The 20,365-nt window shown below is 34.5% G+C and overlaps 1 protein-coding gene across 3 annotated transcripts; it reads left to right on the top strand.

Annotated features, from left to right (window-relative positions):
- The first annotated feature begins 624 nt into the window (after positions 1-624).
- Positions 625-8,218, top strand: LOC110865594 (casein kinase 1-like protein HD16). 3 transcript variants are annotated; one of them, XM_022114887.2, is made up of 18 exons: positions 625-950; positions 2,038-2,461; positions 2,565-2,690; positions 2,777-2,850; positions 2,930-2,999; positions 3,083-3,138; positions 3,227-3,298; positions 3,390-3,484; positions 3,569-3,635; positions 3,708-3,837; positions 4,346-4,564; positions 4,976-5,106; positions 5,850-6,024; positions 6,108-6,198; positions 6,761-6,918; positions 7,002-7,190; positions 7,757-7,842; positions 7,942-8,218. In XM_022114887.2, exons 2-17 carry the CDS (start codon positions 2,087-2,089, stop codon positions 7,814-7,816), a joined length of 2,088 nt encoding a protein of 695 aa, XP_021970579.1. In that variant the 5' UTR covers positions 625-950; positions 2,038-2,086; the 3' UTR covers positions 7,817-7,842; positions 7,942-8,218. The 3 variants fall into 3 exon arrangements, with proteins under 3 accessions (XP_021970579.1, XP_021970578.1, XP_021970580.1); XM_022114886.2 differs by having other exon boundaries at positions 7,939-8,218; XM_022114888.2 differs by lacking the exons at positions 625-950; positions 2,038-2,461; positions 2,565-2,690; positions 2,777-2,850 and having other exon boundaries at positions 2,946-2,999; positions 3,229-3,298; positions 7,939-8,218.
- Positions 8,219-20,365: the final 12,147 nt, after the last annotated feature.

The following is a 20,365-nucleotide window of genomic DNA, read 5'->3' as shown; positions in this document are numbered from 1 at the left end:
ATTTTTCATTTTATAATCTTTTATCACTTATTAATTTTCAACAACTTTATTCATTAGTTCCAATTACTCATTCTCCATGTTTTGTCATCCGCTTCCTCTAATTTTGAGCGACACACACAAAACCAAGTTTATTAATCGCAAATGATAGATAAGGAAATAAAAACACTTAAAAGGACACCAATTATATTAAACACTACTTATGGCACTTATATCATTATCCTTCATAGGTATTACATGGTGATACGCATATCGGAACAAAATACATAATTCAAACACTTTATGAAGTTATAACACATAAACCCAGAACCAAGGGTCACTCAGGACAAGTACCATTCGATTCACTGGTTACGCCAATGCTTAATGTAGGATCACCCACCGTTTATTGGCAAAGAAAGACAAAATCATAATAGAATGGTAATGAATGGTGTGATTCTAGAATAATGTAATCAAAACTAAATCATACGCTCGCCTGTAGAGGATACCCCCCCTTATTGTGCCCGGTCTAGTGGACCCAAGTTAACTCACCTTTACCCATTAGGTTAGCTCACACCCCTCATACAAAAGTTTATTTATTTTAATATTTGTGAATTAAAGTATTAAAACCACAAGTAAGAAAAGAGCCCAAACAAACATAGGTATGAACATGGTAAGGAGGAGCCCATTTGTTACACCAATCAACAAGTGAAAGGCCCCATTAAATCCAAGAAGGAATCCGCACCAGCACATAGCCATTGATGCACAACCATGGTGAACAAGACATTGCTATCGTACGCCCATACGTACCTTACACCGTCTTTCCATGCGCCATATCACCGCTAACCCTCATCGACTTACCCACCCCCTCTCCCTATTAAATTCCAGAAAACCAATCATCTTTTTGATCAAGATTTCAATCTTTTTTATTCAACCCTTTTCAATCCATCATTTGGGGACTTCATATTAACTTAAAGGTTCAATCTTTTTCATTTCTTGATAACTTTGGATGATCTGTTTGCTGTTTTCTTGATTGTACTGTGTATGTGTGTTTGATTTATTGAATCTGGCATATGGGCATTTTTAATTTGTGTTTTGGGTTGTTTGTTTCTTGTTTTGAAATGGGTTTGGATCTTTTTCTTATAAAGCTGTGTTCTTGATGATTAATGTTAATTGGATATGTTGTTGTTGTGTGTGGTTTATCAGATCATTATACCAAAAAGACACACTTTTGATTGGTACTGTGATTTTAGCAGATTAGATATCAGTTTTGTGGTTTAGTAGGTTCCAAGAATGAACAATTTAGGATGATTTATGGGAAATATAAATGCAGCAAGAGCGGATTTAATCGGCATTTCTTGTTCTAAAATCTATTTCGACATTTGCATACGTTCGTGTATGCTTCTTTGTATTATTATAATCCACTGCGTTGTGTTTGATTACTCAAGTTTTATACATGAATTTGATTCAAGATAGTTCATTTCTTTGTGTGCCTTTCGCTCTGGTCAATACTGTTTACGTATTTAAGATGGTAGTCCCCACGCTATGGCTTAATGATAAGGAGTCTGGAATCTCTAGTGGAGATTTCGGGTACCACCCGCTTGCTATAGGACATGTGGTTGGTTACTCCCTCTTTTTGACCGTAGTAGTTGGTGGTGGCGCACACCGTCTCTAAGATGGTAAAAGTCTTGGAAAGGGAAGTATATTCTATTTTAGGAGATAATGTCAACATTGCAAGTTAGCGCTACACAATAAATGGCTGTTTAAAAAGAATATTAAACATGTGCTATATGTTATAGCCCGATTGAAGCCTTGTATAGAAACAAAACTATGGATTTATGATGATGTTTTATATTAGGGCAAACACTTTCATTTTAAAGATTTGTTCAAAAGCATCCTAATGGCTTCTCTTGCAGGACCAGTTTAGTTATTTTATCGGTGTAAATTTACGTTTTAGAGTAAATGGTAGGATGCATAAAAAGATCATATCTTTTTCTTGAATTAGTTTATGAACTTGTGCATATATGAAGGTGATTTCTTGATTTTTTTTATCATTATTTATAGGTATATCTTTCGTGGAGGTCGGAGGATATTTATATGTGCATGGAAGAAGATGCCGGATTTGAGACGTGGAGTTCGTCAAGCCAAAAAAGGTAATAATAACAACGTCGATGACAATGCAGCGCCTCTTTTAGCCCCAACTCCTCGACGCGGAACCCGACGAGGCAAAGTTCAGGCACCAAAATCACCTGCCGCCAGTCCAGTGGTCCCCGGATATTTCTATCCAATGCCAAGGCCCGCTGGCAGAGGTCGAGGTGGTCGACCAACAAATCAAGATAAAAATCCCGACATATTTGGTGGTGGAGTTGGTCGCCCCCCTTTGAATTTGGATGTTGGAGTTTGTAATCAAGTAGTTGTCGGTAGAAGTGCGGAAAAAATGGCGGTTGATGCCGAAGATGAAGGAAGCACAAGCCCGGTTCCTGAAAGGGTAATTATACAAGTTTATAATTTTTAATTAATGTTCTTTTTTGAAAAGTTTTTAATTAATGGTTGATTAGTAATGTTTAAGATGTTGATGTATTCGTTTTCAGGTTCAAGTTGGCAATTCCCCTGCGTACAAATTAGAAAGAAAACTCGGTAAAGGAGGATTCGGTCAAGTTTACGTAGGGAGAAGGGTAAGCGGTGGCTCAGGAAACACAGGCCCCGACGCCGTTGAGGTACTAAATTTTCACAATTACGTATCAAAAATATATTAATTATATATATATATATATATATATATTATTCATATATTGGGATGTAGGTTGCATTGAAATTGGAGCATCGAAATGGCAAGGGGTGTAGTTACGGCCCTCCTTACGAGTGGCAAGTTTACAGGTGAGCGGTTTTCTAAATCCGTACTAAAATTCTAAAAATATTAAAATGCATTCTCAAATGCTAATTTTTTTCCTTCAAGTTCCCTGAACGGATGTTACGGTGTTCCGATGGTCCATCACAAAGGCCGTCAAGGAGACTACTATATCCTGGTGAGTTTATTAGATTTACCTTTTTTGTCGGTTTGATTCATTGGTGCTTATTAGTCTAATATGCTCGATTCTGTTTGATCTAGGTTATGGACAAACTAGGCCCGAGTTTATGGGACGTTTGGAACTCTAGCAACCAAATGTATGTTAATAGTTAATATATTTATTTAAATTCTATTTTTTTTTCTCTTAAAGTTGTAAATAACTTTAAAATATGCCCTTTTGGATAGTCTCTCTGAAGAAATGGTTGCTTGTATAGCAGTGGAAGCATTATCGATCTTAGAGCAGCTTCATTTACGAGGGTAGGCAGTTACGCACACATCATTTTTTTTCATAGATAATTATATTGTTTTCTATTAGCATATATGATTGAAAATTGTTATATGTTTTCAGTTTTGTTCATGGAGATGTAAAACCTGAAAACTTTTTGCTCGGTCAGCCCGGGACACCTAATGAGAAAAAGTTGTATTTGGTTGATCTCGGTTTAGGTACATCTTTTTTCGTACCGTATTGTAAATCTTTTAAATGCATTATAGAAAAGGTTGTGACGCTTTTTTTTATTTTTATTTTAGCTTCAAAATGGAGAGACGCATCATCTGGTAATCATGTTGAGTATGACCAAAAGCCTGATGTTTTCAGGTAATTTTTTTTACCTCTTTAATAATTTTCTTATTATATTTTTTTATACATTTTGTATTTTCTCCTAAACAGGGGAACAGTACGTTATGCAAGCGTACATGCACATTTAGGGAGGACGGGAAGTAGAAGGGACGATCTCGAGTCTTTGGCGTATACATTAATATTTCTTCTCAGAGGAAAGCTTCCATGGCAAGGCTTCATTGTGAGTTTGTTTCTCGAGTTTATCATGTTATTGTTTATTTTCTAGGGAATGTGTTCTTATTAACGAACGTTTTTTTACAACCATTAATTGGATTTTCCGAATATGGAATTTTTAAATACCTCCATGCTTTTACATCACGGTTCTTAAGAGTATCAATTGAAGATTCGACAGCCACTGTCTTTTTTTTATTAATTTTTAGCAAATTTTTTTTTTGAAAATTTTTCATTTGTTTCTTTTCTTTTCTTGGGAATTTGTTATTTGTTATATATTTCCTTTATTGTTTGATATTTTCTTGGGAAAATTCCCACAGTCGTGTTCTTTTCGTCGTATGGATTTTAATTGTTCTTTACGTCGTATGGATTTTTTATCGTTTCTGTTTTTAGATTTTTACCTGGGTTTGAAGAATTTGGTGTATAGCCGTTATGTGTTTCATAAATTTCTTGGCTTTCGTTTTGTAATTTTATTATCAGATAAAATATATGAAGTTCTAATGGTTATTCAACTACAGGGAGAAAACAAAGGGTTTCTTGTTTGTAGAAAGAAGATGGCAACATCTCCCGACTTACTTTGCTATCTTTGCCCGTCACCGTTCAAACAATTTCTTGAAACGGTAACCAATATGAAATTTGACGAAGAACCAAATTACTTGAAGCTCATTGGGCTGTTTGAAAACTGCCTAGTTTCAAGTGCATCTCTTCGGCCACTCAGAATAGACGGCGCCTTAAAGGTGTGATTTTGACGATTAAAACTTTATCTTTGTGTAAATTACTATTTTGGCCCCTAAGGTCAGCCTAAAAAGGAATCTTTTGACACATCAGACACTGAGGCTGCATTTTCTAACGGTTTTGGCCCATAACACTAACTCTGTTAGTTTTTTTGTCAAGTGTAAGAGTATTTTGGTTATTTTACACCTCAGTTGGGCGTAAAAGTACTAAAATACCCTACACTTAATAGAAAAAAGTAACGAGTTTTAATGGTCAAAATCGTTACAATATGCAACCTCGGGGTTTAATATGTCAAAAGATTCTTTTTCAGGTTGAAAGGGTTAAACTGACTAAACCTCAGGGGCCAAAATAGTAGTTTACTCTTTATCTTTTTAATTCTTCTTGATGTAACTTTGGATGATTGCTTGTTGTAGGTGGGACAAAAGAGGGGAAGACTACTTATTGACTCGGAAGATGACGGTCAACCTAGGAAGAAAACTCGGCTAGGCACTCCAGCTACTCAGTGGATTTCTGTTTATACTTCAAGAATGCCGATGAAACAGAGGTACAGAAAACGCCTCCACATGAAGAATGCTACAATTTTTATTTTAAGACGTTGATCTTGGTTTTAAAAAGTGTGCCCGAGGCAACAATAGGTCACCTTTATAAGACACGATTAGACCTGTCCACTGAAAAGTACACTACGTGATTTTTACTTTTCTTTTTCTTTTTTTTTTTAAAATAAATAAAATTAGGAGGCTAGGTTCAATCATTTCTTTTTCTTGGTACATAAAACATACAACTGTGTTATATACATGAGATATAAAGTAGTTAAATGAGTTGTATTCATATAAATACTTGTGTTATTCTCCTGACTTGTTAAACACGATAAGACACGGTTTGCCAGCCCAACATGAGGCGATTTAGAAAACACCACAGGGCTTTGAGGCGCGGCGCCTCATGCACATCTGGGTCAAACTTGGTCAAATTTAGGGTTTGTAGGAGGCTGATATGTAAAAACAAGCAAAGGGATGAAGATGTTATGAATAATATACTTGATAAAAAAGTTGATATGTAAAAGAGATGAGAGAGATGCAACTTCTGGTTGTAAATAAAGCTTCTTTAGTTGTACATAGAGCAATGCCTCACGTCTCGGCTTTCTGGACCTAAATGCCTCAGAGTGCCTCGCGCTTTTTTAAAATCAAGATGTTGATCAAGATTCATTGTTTTTTTAGCAAGTTTTAAAGTAAATAAAGTAATAACTAATTGTCAAATGCCGTTTCTTGGTCGAACTATATGAACACTCAGGTACTACTACAATGTAGCGGATGCAAGACTCCATCAACATGTTGAGAAAGGAAAGAACGATGGTCTGAATATTAGCTGTGTCGCTTCTGCATTAAATTTATGGGCTATTGTTATGGATGCCGGCACCGGTTTCACTTCACAAGTCTACGAGCTATCCCCTGTTTTCTTGCACAAGGTAACAATTATCGTCTCAAATTTTATAATACACCTTTGACTGGTTTCTTTATATAATTATTATATTGTTTTTGTCTATTACAGGAATGGATAATGGAGCAATGGGAGAAGAATTATTACATCACGTCACTTGCCGGTGCAACAAATGGTAGTGCTTTGGTCGTAATGTCCAAGGGTATGTTTTGTTGTTATCTATTTATATCTTTTTGCTTTGGTATGTATTCGTTTATCTGAGTGATTGAAATGTATATATTGATTATACATGATAATAAATGTCTTTTTATGTGCTTTTGCTCTTAGATGCCCTACTTTGACTACAGATGTAAGGATGTAGTTTTATTTTTAAAGCTATGATTATCTTCAATTTTGGACGAAAAACATTTTTTTAATTAAAAAGTAACGATAATTATTAATTGCATAAAAGGTTATCTTATTCAAATTTTCAAATATTTCAATTTAAGGTAATCAAAAGTTACTTGCGGTCAAGGTTGATAATAATAATAGAAAATGTTAGAAAGTTAACTCGACATCTTTTTTTAAGGGCGCAAATAGAAAATTGACCATAGTTGGTTTATAGATTTATATATGATTATTTTTATCATAATTTAAAAAAATACAAGTTAATAATATTTATTCTTTTGCATTTCGATTTTTGAGTGTCGTTTATTAAAGGCGATGTCTTTCTAATATCTGAATCTTGAGTAGTTAATGATAGTGTTTTTAAAACCTACTTCTAGGTACGACATACACACAACAATCATACAAAGTGAGCGATGTTTTTCCATTCAAGTGGATCAACAAAAAATGGAAAGAAGGGTTCTTGGTAACCTCGATGACAACAGCAGGTAGTCGATGGGGCATTGTAATGTCTCGAGACGCAACTTACTCTAATCAGGTATTTTCAACATCCACTTACCTTTATTACATGAAAAGTCAACCCACAAAAGTCAACTTATGTATTTTGTGGTTCATTTTCAGGTGGTTGAACTTGACTTTTTGTACCCTAGTGAAGGGATTCACCGAAGATGGGAGAACGGCTATCGGATAACAGCGGCGGCTGCAACCGAAGATCAAGCCGCCTTCATACTTAGTACATCTAAGAAGAGATCACAAGATGTCACTCAAGAAACTCTTAGAACATCGGCTTTTCCTAGTACCCATGTTAAGGTAATCTTGTTTATACATACAACTAGGGGTGAGATTTTTTTTCCCAAATACTCCGTACTGTACCAGTACGTGTACTGATTTTGGATATTCGGTACCTGTATCGATACCCAGTTTTATTGATTTCGATATTCGGTACTTTCGGTATCAGTACGGGTAAAAAATGGTATTGGTATCGAATTTAATATAGAATTTCGAGACTTTTTTTATATTATGCTTTATTTCGTATTATGTTATTTATGCTACTCGTATTGATTTTACCAATTTGGTACCCATATGGATATCGTATTGGTACTCGTACCAATTTTACCTATTTGGTACCTGTACGAGTGCTAAAAAAACAAAGTGGTACCAAAGCGGGTATCGTACCGAAATACCGATATCGATACCCGTACTGTACCAATATATCCGGTACGTCATTCGTACCCAGTTTTGTTCAAATTCGGTACATGTATTTTCGGTACGGGTATGGGTACTGTACCGATCCCATTCCTACACGTCATTATATGAACCAAATTAAAAGGAACAATAATTGAACGGGTTATTTTACAATATTTTTCTATCAACAGGAGAAATGGTCCAAAAATTTGTACATCGCATCCATTTGTTACGGAAGAACCGTATCTTGACATTTTCAAGAAACAGATTGTTACTGGTATGTTTCCCTTGTAAACCTTGTGATTGATATTCTAGAAATGACAAATTTATGAAGATCTCCAGATTTATGTTGTGCTTTGTGGTTTTCTTGCAGCAGGGTGGCAGTTGGCGGTGCAATGAAGCGAAATACACATACAGTTTTTGTTACTTGGTTGTGGAAACATATTTACCTCTCTAAGACTATGTATAGGCGAAAAGAATGTTGTTTACTAACCGAAAGATCATTGGTGGCTCTTGATCTATGTATGTTGTCGGGTGAGCCAAGGAGGTGGTGTTGGGTCGAGAATTTAAACTTATTGTTATGAACCATAAGTCGTGTGATTCTTTCGAACTACTTAAAGAAAAAAAGTTGGTGATTTTGTTCATTTTCGATATATTTGCGTGTTGCTTCTCATGCTTCTTTAGCGTACCAAATCTATGTCGATGTGGATGAACTCGTTTCTTGCGTGTGAAATGACAACTCATTGCAATTTACTCTTATAAAAACCTGTATTTTGTGGAGTCGTCATCGATGCGATTTAGGAAACGACTGTCAGTTTGCACATGTGTTGGTTTATCTAGTTTCATTCAGGGAAACCATAAAGAAAAAAAAAATAATCAGAAAGCCTGTGGGGACAGTGAACTAAAAGGATCCCTAAAACATCAATGTAGGTGTATGTCTGATATCAACTTAGCTAGTTTAAAGGAAATCATCACCCAACTGTTACATAATGGCTAGCTTATATAATGGTTAAGTCCTCAGTGAACTTCTAAAAAAAATAATGTCGGATTACCCAACGCGTTTACTCACATCAAAACCAAATATATAAACAAGAAAAATTAAGAACAAAAAAGAAAATTTATTTTACGAATTCTAGACAGGTATGATACTAGGTGATATATGTCGGATTACCCAACGCGTTTACTCACATAAAACCAAATATATAAATATCTTATATATTTTTAAAAAGAAAAAAAATAATATGTTGAATTTGTTAAAAAATATTAAATCATTAATCTTACAAAATTATTTAAAGTGTATTGTGTATGTCATGTTTGAAGTCTATTCTTTTAGTTGACCTGATGATCAAGCTACATGTAATGGACATACCAACAAAGTAATGCTTAACCACATACGATAATAAAATTAAACGAATATACCTGATTCCTAAACAGTGGCGAAGCTTGAGATTTCCGACGAGGGGGTCGAAACCGTATATACCCAAAAATTTCTATAGAACCAGGGGGTCAAAAACGTATATACCCAAAAATTTCTATACAAAAACCACATATATTACACTACTGAGCGAAAAGTTCGGGGGGCCGGGCACCCCCCGGCCCCTTAATAGCTGCGCCCCTGTTCCTGAAAGCATACCCGCGAATACTATGTAATGACTAATGAGTACTCAACATATATATGACCGAATATAAGAATGGGATTAATAAAATATAGTAAGTTGTTTTACTTAGGGTGTAAAGAGTGGTTAAACACTTTGGAGTGGCAAACCAAAAAACCGACTAATCGGAGCGCGCCATGTCAATCAGTCAAAAGTGTTTAAACTTTGCTGAAAATTGTTGGCAATGGTTTAAGTAAACTTTAAAAAAAAGGAAAAATGTGTGATTGGTTGAGAGATGGCATGAACCCCACCCCACAATACCCTCTCTCTCATACACTCCCTCTCTCTCTCTCCTGCTCCCTCACTCTCTCTCTTCTCCCCGCGTCGGCAATCACTCACCGCACCCTTCACCTCACAGATCGGTAAAGGGGTCGGTGGCGGTGTTCCCGCTCGGCAAACCGAGTTTGCCGCACCCCTTTACCGCCCACTCCGGACACCCTTATGTTTGAAAGAAAGAAAACAAGGAATCAAGAAAAACCTTGTTTATCCTAAATGAATGTCAAAAGAATGTAGCTTATTACAATTTTGTCAAATGAAAAACAATACAATACAATATGTTTTGACTATTCTAACCCTGGTTATCAAATTTGACCAATGACCGTTCACCATGTTATACATATCATGTGTTAGTTAAACATTCACTCCTCAGAATATCACCATGGACATCAAGAAATGGCGCAGCAAAACGATCAAACCGGACCGCGATTACAACAGTTCTCATTCTACGAAACCCGCCACTGATCTAGCCGATTCGATCCAGTCTATGTGGAAAACGTTGTGGAAGAAATTAAAGAAAGAGAAAAAAAAGTTGATGGTTAGATCTACATCCATGCATGTTCACCATGTTGGGTATGATGAGTATACATACATGCAAAATTTCGATCAAGGGTTGCAGTGGAACGATGAATCAGAACCTGATATCCTATCTAGATCGTTTTCGGTTCGGTACACTAATCGTAGATCTGCTATTATTTAGGATTTAGATGTTTGTTCGTCATCACCTTTTGTTCTTCAAATTCTAGATCACCACTCACCACTGATTTATGAATAATTTTTGAATCAAAACCTCGGATCAAACGATGGACTGAGTCTTTGATTCGATCGCTTGGATGATCCGATTCCTAGAATCAGTGTATGTAGCGATGGATTTATAAAGCGTTTTAATGTAATCTTTCTTTAGTTATTAACTTGTTAGTTTCGTTTAAATCCCAGTAATATCCGACTCATAGAGCAGGGGTACAGGGAGGTGAGGGCAAGTTCTCACGATTCTCATAAAATATATATATATATATATATATATATATATATATATATATATATATATATTTAGGGAGCGAATTATAAGAAAACTACTTAAATGTGAGAAAGCTAAAAAACTCACTCAAAACCATTAGGGGGGGGGGGGGGGGGGGGGGAGGGGGGAGGATTTCTAGTGAAGGAGGAGCAAAATTGGAAAAAAAAAAAATATAACTTTTCAAACATTTCTATCTTCATATTTATTATTATTTTTTTTAAATTGCGCCATAAGATCACAATTTTTTTAATCTTTCATTCGAGCATATTTTTGCGACATAAAAAATCGATTTAATGTGTCGTCCTTTTTTCAATACTAGTACTATTATAGTAGTTGACATGTACAACATAACATGTAATTTAGCCTTAAGGTTTAGGTTTTGATTCGATCTCTTGGCTGATCCGATTCCTTGAATCAGTGTATGTAGCGATGAATTTATAACTTGTTTTAATGTAATCTTTCTTTAGTATTAACTTGTTAGTTTTGTTTGAATCCCGGTAATAGCAGGGTATAGGGAGGTGAGGGCAAGCCTTAACTCTATCTCGTGAGAGAGATAATTAGATAATCCTCCAAAAAAAAATATTACATAGTTTTTTTCTTCATTGTTATAACGCAAAACGTGTAATCTAGTTTTGTAAGATTTTATTGCACGAAACATTTGAGATGATGTGCATTAATATATTAGTTATATTGATATTGATGCAAGTCATTCAATATTAATCTGTATGTGTTCGATATTTCGGCTTCTTTGAATGGTGCTAATTACAGTTGATATGTGTTTTAAGGATTAATCAGAATTGCGAGATATAAAATTATATATTCTGTCATATGGTCAATCAAAGTTTGCTTGCCACTCAAATATATTTTTGAATACAAGCACTTTGAAGTGATTTTCTTACATTGTTTTGACTACAAAAACAACTAAGAAACACGTAGAGAAACGCCAATGGAAACACCTAATGGAATGTCAAAGAGGAGCATGTTAGAGAAAATGCACCGTATTGGGATAAATAGGTATATAATAATCATAGGACAGGTTGTGTAAACATATAATAATCATAGGGCTGGGCTTAACTCGAGCACAAGTGCTGCTTGAAAGCTAACAGACATATCAGAGGTGCACAAAAAACTTGTATCCAGGATCGCACCCAAGAATAAAACTCGAAACTGGTTATTTTTGTACCCCGTGTATTTTATATCTGGAACTGAACCTGATCCTACCCATAGGGTACATATTATAAGGTATGCATTTTGAGCTCAATACCCGTACCTAATTTATACCCAAAAATACCAGGAATAGGTCATACCCTATATCCGAACCCAGTTATACCCTATACCCGATAGCGTTTCTTTTTAATACCCGATAAAATACCCGAATTTTTAAAGTACGTTTTTATGTTTACTTGACGACTTTTATATTAAAGTTTTCTAAAAATGCATATTATAAAACAAATAATTTATACTTTAATGAATTTATGTTATTGGAATTATTTTAATTATTTTTCCAAATCACAACCCAAAGTTAATTTTTAACGAAATATTTTTGTGTAAAATAATAAAAAAAATTATTTTTTAAAACCGGCTACTAATACCTAGTTATACCTGAACTCGATCATACTCTATCTGAGTATATTGGGTATGGTTTTTCTCCTATATACCCGTACCCGAACCCACCCGGTTCTCTCAGTACCCAATTTTCTAATACCCGATCGTACCCGACACCAGTTCCATACTCAGAACTGGGTATTAAAAAAACCCGATTTGTGCACCTCTAACACATATGTGTTTAATATACTAAAAGTTAAACCATATTTAATATAACCATCGTATATACAGAGGTCGATTAAACGGATGACATACCATGACAGATGTAACACGATTATTAAAACGACTTGATTTAACACGATTAACGAATGATATTACACGATTAACACATTTAAATCACAGTTAACAGAAATTACAGTTCATAAATCCTTATAAAAGCAATTCACAAAACATTATAATGTAACACCCCAAACCTTGATATAATAATTATAAACGTAAATTTACACGTGTTATTTTTTTTATTTCTGAATATTATGTAAATTTAAACATGTAAACGTTTCTTGATGTTGTATTTTGATAATAATGGTAACTGTAAAAATAAAAACTTTAAATAGTTTTTGACCAAGTTCTCATGAAATATATGAGTCATTTTAAAATAATAAGTTAATAAGGGGAAGTATCCACTAAAAATGAGTTTTGCTTAAATAGCTTAAGAATGGTTATGGAGATGACATATGACACTTCTTATAGGTAGGATGGAAGGGTATTTTGGTCCTAGAACACAAACTCTTACCATTTTGTTTTCTTAAAATACAATACAAAAATCTTGTACAAAAAAATTAGCATAAAAATCTCGTACAAAAAAATGTAGTACCAAAAATCCAGTACAAAAAAATCCAACACAAAAAAAATCCGGCACAAAATATAGCACAAAAAATCCAGTAAAAAATATTCAACAGAAAAATCTAGTACAAAAAATTAAGCACAAAAATGTTATACAATATAGAATTCTAAGACAATTTTTTGGGTTTTTAGATCTCATATTTTATATAGCAATATGGTGTTCAAATTAAAGATAAAAAGATGCTCAATTTTATGGTACAATTTAAAAAAAAATAATGTCGTATGAAAAAGTTACAAACGTTTAAAAATAAAAAAGAGAATATGCATGTGGAGAGATAAAGTTAACAGATAGGCTATTACAAAAATACTAATACACCCATCTTTTTTCATATACTTTTATCTTAACCATTGATTTGAAAAATGAAAGATTAAAATACATTTTTATCCTAAAATCAACTTTTTATTTGATCCTAATAATACTGATTAGGTGATGATTATCTTAAAGAACTTGATTAGGGGATGCTAATCTTAAAGAACTCTAGATATTGCGAGAGAACTGATGAAAAAACTTAATCAAATCAATTTTTGTATACTACCTGTTGGGATTGAACCCTATCAGAGGAACAGATAATTAGAGCCAAAACTGGATCAGGTCAGTGGATCCAGAATAAGCAGATGTTATGCATACAAGTCTCTCCCCTTGAAAGTGATTTCAACATCTACTGATCATACAAATTGCTGACCTACAACTGCTGATCTAGTCAAAGACTGATGAAGAACTAAAGCCCTGCTGCCTAATCTACTGCCTTGAGTCAAGCACTGCTGATCATGACAAGTACTGCTGGGTTCACAGCAGTGGAAGGATGCAACATTAGTTTTGTTTACTTTATGTAATGTATTGTAATATCAGTAGTTAGCATAGCAGAGGTTGTATAGATCAGAGGTTCGAGTTTGTTAGGAGGTTAGATGTCACTTTCATGGTGACGTCAGCTTAGATGCTTCAGTGATTTGCTCGTGCCTATAAATAGAACAGTGCTCTGTATTGTTCTATTAGCTCTTTCACCATTTTCTTCCTGCACAAACAAATACTGTTGAGCTCAGGCTGAGGGGGAGTTTGTATTCATTCATGCATTGTAATCGTTATTGAAATAAATTCAATCTTTCGGTTCTTTGTTGAAAATGTTTGATTAAAGCAATTCTCCTGTTTGATTGTGTACAAAGTTTGTTTCCATTATAATTCCGCTGCACAACTCATTCATCTTCATCTTTATTCAAACGTAAAACACAATCAAAACCAAACTCAGATCCTATCAATTGGTATCAGAGCCCGGACAGTCAAATTTGATCTAACAATCAATTTAACATAACAGTTCAGCTCAAAATTCATTGATACTAAGGTTGTTTGTATTTTGTGGAAAAACAGAGTAACGAGTATGGACGTTCAAAGTTACTACTCAAAAACTCTGTAAAACAACCAAGATGTCATAAGACACACAAATTTCACATAACAAGTGATATCATGCATAAACACCTATAGTGCTCAGATCTGAACATATGTCTGATAACTATGGTATAATCATTTCCTTTACAAAATTGATTTCAAGTGTTAATATGAAGTTTGTGCTGTTTCCATCGTGTTTTATACTAAGGTATGAACCTCTTGTCAACAAAAACCTAGTTTCTTAAAAACAATAGTGTTTTTGTTGACATAAAAGGAGGGAAATTAAAACTTTAGTTATTACATCCTATGTGTTGAAAAACAGGTTGAGAATCCTGTTAAAAAGGATCAAATCAACTCTGTTAAGAACACATTGAGAAAATCAGATGAAAAACAGACTAAATCATATGTGATGTGAGATCTGACATAAGTATATGCAAAATGTCTAAGTCTCTCCAAACATTGCTGCAAAATGATTCTGGTCTGAGTATTTTTCCAATAAAAACCTCTCAGTAAGTATTCTAGTACTTATGAATGGGAAGGGTAAAAAGGGAAGAAGAAAAATAACAAAACTCAAAAGTGTATTTATCTCCAAAATTTTTGAAGTCAAAAGAAAGGAGTATAAATATAAAACACTTAAGAGTCCAAAGTTGGGTAAACAATGGTCATCAAGCAATTATGTGCATTCATTGATTCAAGGAAGTTCAGGTAAAAATAGTATCTCCAGTGATTGAACATAAAAGAGGACTTTGCAATCAATTGATAAGAAGATGGTCCCAAACAGTAGTAACTACAATGTATTTCAAATCATTGTCCATTTTCTTAAAACTTGAGAATAATATGATTATTAGCTCATTTGGAGAATTACTAGATCCTTTTGATGTTGTTTTCAAAATAACCTTCATTTTTTTTTTTTTAAATAAAAGGTGTTTTTCTTCTCAAATAAAACAGGATATATTATTCATTTTTTAAAATAATATATTTTGTACTCTTACTTATTTTTGATAGTAAAAGTATCAATCTCCTGTCAGGATATAGAACCTCTATTTTTGTTGGTGATATTATCCTTAAAAACTGATCAAAAGGAAAAAGGTATTAGTGCCAAGGTCATATCAACCTCAAGTTTGTTCTATCACAGATCAAAAAAAAAAATAAAAAATTGATTGCTAATAGACTTTAAACTACTGAGATACATGTTCTAATTCAAATAATTAGACACAAAATGAGTAGCCTTAGTATAAAGGTTTTCATCATCTGGGATACTAAACCACTGTCAGAAATTTGTAAAAGCTTCAAAAACATGTGATAAAACCTAGAACATAAATCCCTGAAAACTGCTGACAAATTAAACTTGATAATTTGCATCTAAAATGTAATTTGTTAAGTATAGCATTTCTGCAGATGTATATTAACAGGTATTGGACATGATATTGTGTTTACACAAGACAAAATCAATTCCCACTTCTATACAAGCAGATGCTTAAATTTTATTTGTCAAAAGTTCAAACACTGTTGCACTAACAGTTGCTGAGCTAATGTTCTTTCATTTCTTACCACTGTCTTTCCCTTAACTGCTGTCGTGCTCAAACATCTGCTTTCTAATGTCTGTCCACTGCTGAAAGTCAACCCCTGCTCTCTCATATTCTTGATAAGCACTGTTGTTCAAAATTAGTGTTCTATCCACTGATGTGCTATCCACTGATAGTAAAAATCACCCATTGTTTCATTTGTTACCGTTGTAACTACTGATGGTTGATCCATCAGTGGCTCTTAAACCAACTGTCTTCCATTATTTTATCTTTCATCAGGGGTTGGCACGTGTTCAGGTTTTAGCCGTCAGATTGTTGTAACCGCTGCCACATCAGCATCACTTTTTCCCTAAATAAAACCCTGACCAAAACCCCAAACAGGGTTTCACTGTCGAATTGAATTCCAAAAATTCTCTTCTCAAAGCAGTTTCCCACTCTTCATTCCAAAATCATTCTTCGATCTTCTTCATCAAAATGACGAAATCAAAATCGAAATCAAAATCAAAATCAACTTCTTCCTCTGCTTCCAAAGACGCCACTCAAATGGCCGCTGAACCCATCGAAATACCATACAAATCCCCTCACAAGTACTTGGGTCTACTCACAAAACCCACTACCACCAACACCTTCGATTCCATCATCGACACTTTATCTGCATCAAAGTATAAAACTTTGCTAACAGCAGATGCTCCCATTTACCAACAAACCCAGAGAGAGTTCTGGAAAAATGCTATCCTTGAAAAACAAGATAACATCGTCATAGCCATTAACTCCTATACACAGGGCAAAGCGATTCAAATTACTCCACAATCCATTTCAGAAGTCTTTAAACTCGATGATCAGAAAGGTAAAACTTCTTTCTCTAAAACTGAGTTGAAAAATGATTTCTTGAATAGGGGGTATGCAGAACAACCAAAAAGAGATACCTTACAAAAAGGCTATTTCCCTTCTGCACCAAGGTTTCTATTTCACATTATTTTGATGTGTGTTTCAAATAAAACAACTTCTTTTAATGAAATACCATTAAAGATTCAAAACCTGGGGTATGCTATTCTTCAAGAAGAAAATTTTAATTATTCCCATGTAATCTTTAATGATATGGTTAAAAATGTTGAAACAAAATCATTCTTGCTGTTTCCAAGATTTCTAAGCTATTATTTTGAAAAGAAATTCAGTAAGGATGATATTTCTGTAATAAACCAAGGTGACTATTTTCAAATGCACAGCTTAACTGCTGAAACTTTTACAAGAATGTCAACACCTTTCAAAACATAAGCAGAGGTGCCTGAGCAGAATTTAGCAGCTACCACTGCTCCTTAGGTATCTGCTGCTGAGCCCACTGCTCAAGGTGATCAAAGCAGCAAAACAACTGCTTTGAAACCCACACCTACAATCCACAAAAAGCCAAAACAAAAGAAAATCCAAAAACCCCCCAAACCTATCAAAAAGGCAACTATGGAGGATGAGATACCAGAGCTACTGCCAGTGACAGCACAAAAGTCACAAGAAACCACTGCTGCTTCTTCCTCACAGTAGTTGGTACAAATATCTCAACCCATAACTGAAACTCCTCCTGTTTCTTCTCAAAAAGAACAGGTTGTACAACAAGGGATACCACTCTATGATGCTCTGGAATCACTTGTTTCCATCATCCACAGCCCAATGCCCGGGGCAAATTCTCTTTCTACACCCAGCCTCACATCCACAATTCCCCCACCAACTAAACTTTTGTTGGATGCTATTGATTTGAACCAGGCACAAACCAGTCCTTCTCAATCACCTGTCAATGAGAATATACTTCAACCAATGACTGGGTCTGATGTATCAATCATAGTTAACCCACCAACAATGCCTGAGGAGGTTACACCCCTTGAGTTACAAGTAACTCTTGGTGGTAATCCAAGTGAAGCAGCCATGATCGGTGCATTTTAGGTACATGTTATTGATTATTAATTTTAGTAAAAATGCATCGATATTAGTTAGAAATATATTGGTTTCTCTTAGTTATTTTATTTTATAGATTGAATATAACATGAGCTTAAATGATGTATCTATATATAATCTAAAATTTAGTTACATGTTCTATTTTAAAATCAACATTTATGATGTTTTAAATGCAGTACTTAAAATAATATTAATTAAAATAATCTATAATCTATATATCTATATAACATTATAAAGCATTTCCTATGTACTCAAATGTAATTTCCATTACAATTTTTAAGATGGCAAACCAACAGTTACGCTTATTTCCCTAATTTTTCATCTCTTTCTCCCAAAATTGCCCCTGTCGCATGGATGATTCTTCCACAACAAAATCTTCAGCCCAACAGTCATGGTAAATGGTAAATTGAAGACGCCCAATTGAAGATACTAATTTGAAACCGTCTTATGAGTGTAATAGGTGCAATCAACAGCCATCAAATACTTATATTATTCCAAACCATTTGATACCTCAATTGAATACAATTGAAAGCAATCACAACCTTCCTCATGCCGATTCATTATCTACAATTACCAGCCTTTATTAATAGCATGTATTCTTCTCTCCAATCGGTTCATCCCTCTGGTTCAATCAAAGTTAATGGATGATGATTCCGACGACTGCGGTAAGATTGGATCAAGGGTTCTTGTCGTTTAAGCTCAAGTGGCGGCGACTACCACTAGGGTTCTGCTGTAGAACCGATCTGAGTTAAGTACCAGCGGCTAAGGTAACAATTAACGAACCCCATCTGTTTCATTTTCAACTGTATTGTTTTGTTTGGATTTGAAGTTTCATTGATTTGGGTTTTTATAACTATCTGTTTCATTTCAACTATATTCATTTTCAATTGAAGTTTGCAATTTCTAAAATAACATCAATTTCATATTATGCACCATGTTAAAGCAGGCTGAGAACCGAGTTGTGAAGCCACTGAAACACATTCCGTTGGAACCGCCGGTGACGTCGCCTGTGTGTAATCCGAAGTTTTTGGATTTGGTAACACCTTTGGTTCCTGCTCAGTATCATTCAGTGGTTTATTATTCTTATTATTATTGTTTTTTTTTATTTAGATTTATTGTTTGTTTACAGAATAAACATTAGTTGTTTTGCTATTTTTGGTACTTTAACAATTTTTAGATGAGAAAGATAACATGCCACCGGCCAGTAAGGTTTTCTAAAAAGGGTGGTTAAGCTCTAAAAGATGTGATCTTGATAAGGTTTTTCTGGTGATCAAACTATTGTTAATATAGGGTATTTTAAAATTTGAAGTTGCATAAGCATAATGTATATTTTAAGGTCTGAAATAGCATTTTACACGAATAGGAGCATTCCCAAATGCTAAATCAGTTGGAGCTTTCCCAAAACGTGATTTTATATGATATGTAACGAATTTAATGAAAATCGTGTACGGCCTGTTTTTCTGGTTTGGTTCACGAACCCATGGCGCTTGGTTCGATTTTGTACCCGCGTCCGTTACGGGCGATCTGGTTTGCTATACGAGGGGGGGGGGTCTGCGCTTCCTGTGATTATGGCTAATATGCATAAATAAGGTTTACGACTGCAAGTTGTGTATTCCAATTTAATTATGTAGTGATTTTTTTGAAATTCTAATAAAAGGTTGCTCTTATTACTTCTAAAGGATAAAGGTCAATGTAGTCAACTGGAGGCTCTTAATAGGTTACTAAATAAAGATGGTCATGAAGTTAAATCTAAGCAAGTCACTATGGTATTTTTCTTACCCTATAGTTTTACTAAAATGATAATTACATATTTTAATCTTGTATACTATCTTCTCTTTTTTCATGACAGGAGGCTGATACAAGTGGATCACCCCTAGCATATGTGAAGGTGAATACTTCATTGATGTCATTTCCACTTTTATGAATGCCATATTGTCCTCTCTTTTTACTCTCTAATCATTCTTAACAGCCACAACAACTTGATGACATACTCGCAATCCCAAAGGAAAGAATCGATATACTGAAAGACCAAGTATTTGGCTTCGACACCTTTTTTATTACTAGCCAGGAACCGTATCAGGTGATCAAATAAATGGCTATGCTTTACATCACATATCACATTTATATGTGACTAAAAAACCAAAGTTTACTTTTATGATCTTTTTTTAGGGTGGATGTTGTTTAAAGGAAACCTACGAGGCTCAGCTACGGTGAGTTACAAAAAGATTGAAAAAAGGCTTCAGGTTAGTTTAATTTTTTCATTTTTATAACTTTTATTTTCTTAAAATAGGGTATTGTAGATGGAAAGTGCTGGTGGTAAGTTGGTGATTAATAGGCATGGAGTTACGTACTTCTTTGATGAATTAGTCAAACAATGACGGTTAGTGTGACTTTTGAGGGGGTGGTATGTGAATGTAATTTGTTTCAAGATAGTGATTTTGATGGAGGAGATGCTTCCGCCGGTGATAGTGCCATTGGATTTAGGTAATTCGCTGTGTAAAACCCTGAGTTTGGAGGAGACTCTTGTGATAATTACTGGGATACAAAACATT

The sequence above is a fragment of the Helianthus annuus genome, chromosome 6, assembly GCF_002127325.2.
Source record: "Helianthus annuus cultivar XRQ/B chromosome 6, HanXRQr2.0-SUNRISE, whole genome shotgun sequence".
NCBI lineage: Eukaryota > Viridiplantae > Streptophyta > Magnoliopsida > Asterales > Asteraceae > Helianthus > Helianthus annuus.
This window is presented reverse-complemented; position numbering and strand designations above follow the sequence as displayed.

Coding starts and splice junctions, on each gene's coding strand:
- LOC110865594 (XM_022114887.2), top strand. CDS start 2,087: ATGCCGGATTTGAGACGTGGAGTTCGTCAAGCCAAAAAAGGTAATAAT. Junction 6,025..6,107: donor CCCCTGTTTTCTTGCACAAG/GTAACAATTATC, acceptor TGTCTATTACAG/GAATGGATAATGGAGCAATG. Junction 7,191..7,756: donor TTCCTAGTACCCATGTTAAG/GTAATCTTGTTT, acceptor TTCTATCAACAG/GAGAAATGGTCCAAAAATTT.